The 9,200-nt window shown below is 51.9% G+C and overlaps 1 protein-coding gene across 1 annotated transcript; it reads left to right on the top strand.

Annotated features, from left to right (window-relative positions):
* Positions 1-1,200: 1,200 nt before the first annotated feature.
* Positions 1,201-8,679, top strand: SF3A1 (splicing factor 3a, subunit 1, 120kDa; the record flags this gene model as incomplete). Its single annotated transcript, XM_010016936.1, has 10 exons — positions 1,201-1,313; positions 3,042-3,246; positions 4,026-4,283; positions 4,900-4,974; positions 5,631-5,781; positions 6,619-6,812; positions 7,426-7,543; positions 7,634-7,819; positions 8,132-8,253; positions 8,437-8,679. Coding segments are annotated over 10 exons (1,665 nt in total), but the record flags the coding sequence as incomplete, so codon positions are not given.
* Positions 8,680-9,200: the final 521 nt, after the last annotated feature.

Raw genomic sequence — 9,200 nt, 5'->3', positions numbered from 1 at the left:
CGTGCGCCCGCGGGCGGCTCCGCGTGGTGCCGCCTCATGCAGCCGCACCTCGGAGGGTGCGCGGAGCAAGTGGGGTGAAAGCCGCAGCCCCTCGTGGCACATCGCACCCGGCGCTCTCTGATGGGGTTGGTTTTGACTCGTTCTGCCTCGGAGCCGAGGGGATTGACTGGAATGGGAACACTTCCCGGTTCCAGCTCCCATAGACTTGCTCTCTTGTAGCAGCTTTTCCTGTGGTGAGAGCTGCTGGTCTGCAGGAAGACTGAGCCGTCCTCAGGGATCGCAGTTTGGATCCTCATGGAGTTACAGTGAGAAGGACAGTGCCCTGCAGAGCTGTCTCTGGCACAGCTTTAATGCAGCTGCACTGGGATGAAGAGCTCTTTGATTTAATGGCAGTTCCTCATTTACACTCTGGTTTGTTGTAGTCCCTCTGGGAACATTCCAACTTCCCAACCTGTTTGCGCTGTTCCCAAAGGGAGCGCTCCTCTTTGCTCAGCATTCCCAAAGCTGCTCGGGGTCAAGGCTGGGATAGGAAACGCACCAGGAGCACTTGTCTTGGTTGCATGGAGGGAGCTCTGGACAAGCAGCCACGTTGTCACCCACCCTGAGCAGCCGAGGAGAGCCTGTGGGATGGGATTGTTAAACCAGAGCCTTGTGCTGGGAAACACCCCAGGATCTGGGAGCTGAGGAGGGCAGTGGCCTCAGTGCTGTTTGCTTGGAACACCCCATCCTGACACATGGCATTCACTGAGCAGGGGGATGCAGAACAGGGAAAACCTCTGCCTAACATCTCATCCCAGTCTCCCCTCTGGCAGCTAAGCTGTGTTAGGATTGTTGTTCCCAATGAAGTGGGGACAGAATGAAGACCAACCACCTGGCAAGGGGGTTTCCAGCCCTCCAGGCTCTTCTTGCCCCCTGATACTGGCACACACACATTGCTCACTAGGATTTGAAGCTCCTTCTCTTGTTTTCAGCTTTGGTTGCAAAGGTTTCTTTGAGGCTGTTTGAATGTAACATCTTGACTGGCTGCAAACACCACAGAGATGTTTTCCTGTGGCCCAGCTATTCCTCTGGGCTCATTACTGGAGCTGGGAGGCACCAGTGTGGCAGCAGCGTTATTCCACACTAAATCCAGAACTCGGCTATGAAGCAGCTCCTATCCAGAGCACCAGATAAACGTGTGTATGTTCGGTTTTCTTACAGCCAGAAGAGGAGCCGAAAGAGGAAGCAGCCCCAGCCAAACCTGTGGTTGGAATTATTTACCCTCCTCCAGAAGTCCGGAATATTGTGGACAAGACTGCCAGTTTTGTAGCCAGGTAATGGACTCTGCTGTTGGCTCATGATTCCTGGGATTTTCCTTTTCCTCATTGGTGCTGATGGCTGTGCAGCTCTGGAAGCTGAAGGAGGTCCCAGTCCTGTGACAAGGCTGCTCACTTGTGTGGTAGCCCTGGGGTGAAATCCCAGCCCTGTTTGTGCTCAGCTCAGTGAGCCCCGTCTCACCCTTCCCTCACAGCCAGAGGGAGAGAAGCTCCTCTCCAGAGAGTGTGTGGTCCTCCCTGGGGCAGGATCTCCTGCCTTGGTTGACACCAGCAGTGTGATCAGTGGGACTGGATGTCAAATGTAGGGAGGAGTCAAAAAGCTGAATAAATTAGATTCATTTGGGCTTTTTCCATTTGCCAACTGGCATCATTCGTAGAATCCCAGCCTGGTTTGTGTTGAAGGGACCTCAAAGCTCCTCCAGCTCCAAACCCTGCCACGGGCAGGGACACCTTCCACTAGAGCAGGTTGCTCCAAGCCCCTGTGTCCAACCTGGCCTTGAACACTGCCAGGGATGGGGCAGCCACAGCTTCTCTGGGCACCCTGTGCCAGCGCCTCAGCATCCTCACAGGGAAGAACTTCTGCCTCAGAGCTCATCTCAATCTCCCCTCTGGCAGGTTAAAGCCCTTGCCCTTGGCCTGTCCCTCCAGGTCCTTGTCCAAAGCCCTCCTCCAGGTTTCCTGTAGCCCCTTTAGGCACTGGAGCTGCTCTAAGGTGTCCCCTTCAGGAGCCTTCTCTTCTCCAGCTGACCCAGCCCAGCTCTCTCAGCCTGGCTCCAGAGCAGAGCTGCTCCAGCCCTCGCAGCAGCTCCGGGGCCTGATTTCTGTGTTATTACTGCGTGAGGTCTTGGGGCCAGATCCTGGTCCTCTTGGCAGCATATGGGGAGCACGGGAGGTGCCACCCCTCAATTGGCTCATTCTTAACCTTCCTGGCACCCAGCAGCCCCATGCTGGGTGCTGTCACCTCGCCAGAAAGGGCCACTTGTCACTGTGGGTTTAAGGGAGTTACTCGATGCTGCTCTGGACAAAGGCACTTATTGTGTAACTGAACTCTAAGTGCTGCCAGGGAGCAGTTGGCTTCCTGTGAGGATAAGGAAAGGGCTGTTTATCCTTTGGTATTGTAGAGACCTCCTCTTTTGGAAGAGGAGGAGTGTCCAATCAAGACTTGGAGGTAACCTGAGGGTATGAAGAGAAACATGCTCTGGCTCAAGCTATGCCCAGATACATGGATGGGAGGAATGGATGGTACCTCAGCTTAGGGCTCCATGAATGCAACCCTGCTGTGTTCAGCCTCTGCACAGCTTGCTCCTTACCTATGCTTTTCCTTATATGAGCTTTCTGGAAGTGAAACTGGTCCTAAAAGCTTGTGAATAGAACAAATAAAGTCAGTCAATAAGTAACTTGTAAACTTCATCCCATAAACTCTCAGTCCAGTAAATCGCCTTTTGTTTGTGCATGGCCAGATGAGGTTGTGGAGCAGTGCTGAGTTTTGAGCTGTCTGAAGAAACAGTCACTGTGGAGTGTTCAGACTAAATCAGGACAAATGCCTTTAACTTGGGTGTGTGGAGCTGTTGGGTGTGAGTTACTTAGGGGTGAACTCCTTCCGTGGAGGAGAGGAAATCATCCTCTGAGGGACTGATGCATCAACACATCTTACCATGAAAGAAACAGACCTTTACCCTGGAGCTGATGCCTTTCAGCTGAACAATCCCTCTGTTTCCTCCCCAGAAATGGACCTGAGTTTGAAGCTCGAATTCGTCAGAATGAGATAAACAACCCCAAGTTCAATTTCCTGAACCCCAACGATCCCTACCATGCCTACTACCGGCACAAAGTCAGTGAGTTCAAAGAGGGCAAAGCCCAGGAGCCCTCGGCTGCTATTCCCAAGGTGATGCAGCAGCAGCAGACAGCCCAGCAGCAGCTGCCACAGAAGGTAAGTGTTCCTTTCACTCGATCAGAGAACCTGGCTTCTCCCTGGTGGCCCACAGCCTGATGTGAAGCAGGAGGTTGGGAACACAAGGAGCTGGTTACACACCTGTGAGAAAGCCAGCAGTGAGCCATTGGAGTTCAGTGCCAGGCTTGGTTTGCTGCACGTGGGCAGCCCCCAGTTGCTGGGAACTCAAAATGGTGTGGGAAAGAGCCACTTTATTGTTCTGCTTGGTCCTTTTTAATGGCAGTTGTGTGTTGACTGACACGGTGCCTACACTAGTGATCACTCGGATTGGATGGATTTAGGATTCCTGCCATAGGTGAGTCTTGGAGTTCACTTTGGGCTTGTCTTGTAGAAATACTCCCTTTTTGCCTGCCAGAAGGATCAGGTTCCCCTTAAAATCTGGAATGCAAAGTGTTGCTAGCCTTGCCTAGCTGTGCCTTTTCCATACTGGCTAGAACAAGGCCAGTGGCTGAATCCAAGTCTTCCCCATGTTTTGCACACCCAGCAGTTGCGCTGGGTGGCATTGCCCATCTTGCAGGATTACAGCAACATCCTGACAGCTTCCAGCTTTGTTAGCTGGTGGAGCAGTGCTTGTTTTTACAGTGGGCCCAAACCCGGATCTCCAGATGCACCCTGTGGTACCAGCTTTTCTCCTTCTCGCAGCTGCCAGCATCTCCGATGTTGCTTTCCTGCAGCAGCTGAAAGCAAAAGGGGTTCTCCAAGTGTTTGGTGGTGGTTTCCCGAGGGCAGTGCCTGAGCCGTGCCCTTCTGCTCTGCAGGTGCAGGCCCAGGTGATCCAGGAGACAGTGGTTCCCAAAGAGCCTCCTCCAGAGTTCGAGTTCATTGCGGACCCTCCCTCCATCTCCGCCTTTGACCTGGATGTGGTGAAGCTGACGGCACAGTTCGTGGCGCGCAATGGGCGGCAGTTCCTCACGCAGCTGATGCAGAAGGAGCAGAGGAACTACCAGTTTGATTTCCTGCGCCCCCAGCACAGCCTCTTCAACTACTTCACGAAGCTGGTTGAGCAGTACACCAAGGTACCCAGCAGCTCACCCACCAGGTTCCTCCCTCAGCAGCAGCGTTGGGGTCTGGAGGCTACTGAAGCGCTGGAAACATCTGCAGGACCACGAAGGTGCTGAGGCGCTGGCACAGGGTGCCCAGAGAAGCTGTGGCTGCCCCATCCCTGGCAGTGTTCAAGGCCAGGTTGGACACAGGAGCTTGGAGCAACCTGCTCTAGTGGAAGGTGTCCCTGCCCATGGCAGGGGGTTGGAGCTGGAGGAGCTTTAAAGTCACTTCCAACCCAAACCAGGCTGGGATTTTATGGGTCTGTCCTTTAAATCCCACTGAGTGGGTATCTCACACTGTTGGCAGTGTGCAGTGCTGAACATAGTGGGCTGTTACTTAAATGAACTGGCCCCTACTGTAATGTAAGACCTGTGGGGTTTTAAATACACAGGGTAGTTGGAAAGCCAGGAGAGAGTATTTTCTAGTGCAAGCAGGAGGGATAAGTAATAAGAGGGTTGCAGTAGACTAACTGGAGCATAGGACTGGGCTCTGCTGGTGTTTTCATCCCTGAGGAAAGAGAATAATTAGCTTTTAAGGAGGCTCTGGCAAAAAGAATTGTCACCAACTGTCCTGCATCATGTGTTTCAGATCTTGATCCCACCCAAAGGTTTGCTCCTCAAACTCAAGAAGGAGGCGGAAAATCCCAAGGAAGTCCTTGATCAGGTAATGCCTGGAAAATGTATCAAAGCATTTCACTGATGTTTTGAATGCTTTCCCTTCGTGTGTTTCTGGTTTATGGGCAGCAAATACAAATACACAGACAATAAAATGGGTGTTTCCTCTGTAGCCACTTGGACACAGGGTGCTCCAGTTGCCTTCACTGGCTCCCTTGGTGCCAAGGGTGGCAGCAGAGGCACAGGAACTGCATGAAGCTTTTCAGAGCAGAGTGTTTTGCTCTCAGGCAACTTCACTGTGACACCTCAGTCACTTGGAGTCCTTCCAGGTTGTTCTTTATTGCTTTGACATCTGTCTTCATCACACAGAGGCATTTCTTTTGGAAAGGTGGAATTACAGGGTTGCAATTGAGTGGCTGGGAATTGTTTGCTAGGAATCTTCAGTGATACCCAAGTCACATCAGACCTGGATGGCCTGATCTTGTCTCCAGCTTTAGAGAGAACCACTTCACAGAGCTGGTGCTTCACACAGCAGGCAAACCTGTGCTTTCTAAAGGAAATAGTTCTTTGTCGTGCCAGGCCTCTGGAATACTGCCTGTGTAACTGCCCTGAAGGGGTTGGTAGCATGAACCTTTAGGTGCTGTAGAGGTGACTGTGTTGTGTTTCTTGTCTGACATTTAGTGTGTGCTTTGTCTGTTTGTGCAGGTGTATTACAGAGTGGAGTGGGCAAAGTTCCAGGAGCGAGAGAGGAAGAAGGAAGAGGAGGAGAAAGAAAAGGAGCGTGTGGCTTATGCCCAGATTGACTGGCATGACTTTGTGGTGGTGGAAACAGTTGACTTTCAGCCCAATGAGCAAGGTACTGAGGCATTGTAACCTCTGTGAAACTCTGCTCCCTTTGAACAGGAGCTGTGTCCTGAAGTGCTGGGTTTAGGCAGACAGTGGGGTTTACAGGTGTGGGGAAAGCCTTCTAGTGACACCAGGGCTGGGATTTCTCTGGAGTCAGTGATGTTCCCCTTGAACTAAGTCCAGGCCTGCACTAGTGTCGCTTTCCCACTTCCTCCAGGACAGCAGAACTTGTTCCACTTTCTGGCAGCACTTTCACCTGCCAAGGAATCATGGAATGGTTTGGGTTGAAGGGACCTCAAAGCTCCTCCAGCTCCAACCCCCTGCCACGGGCAGGGACACCTTCCACTAGAGCAGGTTGCTCCAAGCCCCTGTGTCCAAGCTGGCCTTGAACACTGCCAGGGATGGGGCAGCCACAGCTTCTCTGGGCACCCTGTGCCAGCACCTCAGCACCCTCACAGGGAAGAGCTTCTGCCTCAGAGCTCATCTCAGTCTCCCCTCTGGCAGGTTCAAGCCATTGCCCTTGTCCTGTCCCTCCAGGCCCTTGTCCAAAGCCCCTCTCCAGGTATCCTGGAGCCCCTTTAGGCACTGGAGCTGCTCTAAGGTCTCCCCAGAGCCTTCTCTTCCTAAGTACTTCCTAAGTTCTAGCTGTAAGTACCTTCATGTGTCATGCTGATGTTGCTCTGGACAGGCTCCATCCTTTCCCTTTTACATACCTTGGCTCCGAGGAGAATTTTCGATGCCACTGCTGTGTAAAGAAGCTGCTTTTCATTCAGGAGGTTGATACTTGCCTGTGCATTGAGCAGTGAAGTGGGATAGAGAAACAGGAGCTGTGTTTTCTGCATTGTAGGGAATTTCCCTCCTCCCACCACTCCGGAAGAGCTGGGAGCTCGGATCCTTATCCAGGAGCGGTATGAGAAGTTTGGGGAAAGTGAGGAGGTGGAGATGGAGGTGGAGTCAGATGAGGAAGATGAAAAGCAAGAGAAAACAGATGAGCCCCCAGCCCAGATGGATCAAGACACGCAAGTGCAGGATATGGATGAGGTAACTTCCCAACAGACCCATTACTTCTGTCCCATCAAGTTTATGTGCTCCTCGATGCGTTTGCACTGTAAGAAGTTCCCCAGTTTCTGGAGGAAACAAGATTTCTTTCTCATGGAACTTCAGACCAACCCGTTTCTGCTGGAATATGCTGTTTTTCATGTTTTCCCTTAACAATACAATTTATCCAAAAGAGAAATGCAGTAGGGCTATCACCTCACGGTGGGGGTTTTAACTTTCTGTGGGCAAGCCTTTGGGCCATGCTCTGCAGAGTCTGGAATGCTGAAAGATGACTCATTTTAGACTCTTCCTCCACCCACTTGTAAGCTCTTTTGTGGTCACAAGGAACAAGAGCAGGGTTAACCATAAGTCCCTGCTTGCTCTGCTCTTTAATGTGGAAGCTGAGGGGTTCTTGCTTCCTCTTCTGGGTCTGCTGAACTGGGGTTTATCCAGAGGAACCACTGTGGGTGTCAGAGGCAGAAAAGCTCCATCTCTTTGCAGCTGCAGCATCAGCTCTTCCAGCACTGCACAGGATGTTTATGCCTTTCCCAAATGTTGTCTGTGGGTATTTGGCTGCTGGAACTTGGTTATCATTCTTGGGTTTGATTTAAATAAGGGCTCAGATGATGAAGATGAAGGTCAGAAGGTTCCTCCTCCTCCAGAAACCCCGATGCCACCACCTCTTCCTCCCACACCAGACCAGGTCATCGTGAGGAAGGATTACGATCCCAAAGGTAAGTCAGGCTGCTGAGGGTCTGTTCTCCCCCACTGACCACAAGAGCATTTGGTTCCAGGTTGCTTCAACACGCTGCTTTCCTTTCCAGCCTCAAAGCCGTTACCACCCGCCCCAGCTCCAGATGAGTATCTTGTTTCCCCCATCACTGGAGAGAAGATTCCTGCCAGTAAAATGCAGGAGCACATGAGGATTGGCCTCCTGGATCCTCGATGGCTGGAGCAGCGCGACCGCTCCATCCGGGAAAAGCAGAGTGATGATGAGGTCTATGCCCCAGGTGAGCTTCAGGGCAGGCTGTGATGAGTTCTGGGCACTCTTAGCAGACCCCTTCTCTCCCCCAGCTCCCTCTGATAAAGCCCATCTTAAATGTAGCTTTCTGTTGTCCTCAGCGTGCTGATTATGTGGCTGCATTTGTCTTTAGTGCATCAAAGCCTTTCTGTGAAGCTAAGGGCAAAGAGCATAGGCTGCTGCTGAGCAGCAGTTGCTGTCTCCTAAAGAGACTCTGCCACTAGGTACCATAAAGATCATTGACAGAGGCTTGGTCACATTTGATTGTGTCTCTTGAGATAACTTCTCTTGCTGCTTGCAGGTTTGGATATTGAAAGCAGCCTGAAGCAGCTGGCAGAGCGCCGTACTGATATCTTTGGTGTAGAAGAGACTGCCATTGGTAAAAAGATTGGTGAAGAGGAGATCCAGAAACCAGAGGAAAAGGTAGAGTGGATGTTGGTGTTGGTTTGGTTTTAGCAGGTTCCAGTAGTATTCTATATGCTCAGAGACACACGAGTCTTTTGACCTGTGTTCTTGCTGCCAGACTGCTCTCGATGTCTTTGCAGTTCATGTTGCAGCCTGGACAGGCTGGGGTTAGGCTTATTCTGATGTATTTTATCCTCTCAGGTGACCTGGGATGGCCACTCAGGCAGCATGGCCCGCACACAACAGGCTGCTCAGGCCAATATCACCCTCCAAGAGCAGATTGAAGCAATCCATAAGGCCAAGGGACTGGTGCCAGAAGATGACAGCAAGGAGAAGATCGGTCCCAGCAAACCCAATGAGATACCCCAGCCACCCCCTCCGTCATCAGCATCAAATCCCCCTGCTAGTGCTCAGCCCATCACATCTGTGCCTCGTCCCCCCACGGTGAGCGTTTGGGCTTCCAAAGGCACCTTACTCAGGCCACAGTTAATTAGAAGGGAGTCCTGATGAAGGTTAAGGGTTATAAGAGCAGGTTATAAACAGGCCTAGGGGCAGATTTTGCATTGTTTGAGATTCATTTGGAAACATCAGAATGTTGAACTTGCTGTTAAAAATGGGAAGTAAGACTCGGGTGGAGTGGTTTGTCCTTGGAAGCATCAGAAAAATGTGAGCAGCTGAGCAGAGGGAGCACCTGGGTGGGGAGGTCTCAGAGGCAGAGCGTGGCTGACACAGGGAGGATGCAGAACCAAAGGAGCTGCAGGTAAGAGCTGCTCAGGGTGACTCCCTGCCCCGGGGGTTCTGCTGCCTGACTGAAAGTGGCTCCTGGGGTGGAGAGGGAAGGAAGAACCAGCTCATTTGTTAATGAGGCTCCTGAGCCTATTCACAGGCAGCCTGGGCCTGAGGTTCCCAGCAATCCTTAGTCCAGCAGAAATCCATGTTATTTTAGCCAGGATTGGGAACAGCCC

This window comes from Nestor notabilis, unplaced genomic scaffold (genome assembly GCF_000696875.1).
Source record: "Nestor notabilis isolate BGI_N333 unplaced genomic scaffold, ASM69687v1 scaffold20896, whole genome shotgun sequence".
Lineage (NCBI taxonomy): Eukaryota > Metazoa > Chordata > Aves > Psittaciformes > Psittacidae > Nestor > Nestor notabilis.
This window is presented reverse-complemented; position numbering and strand designations above follow the sequence as displayed.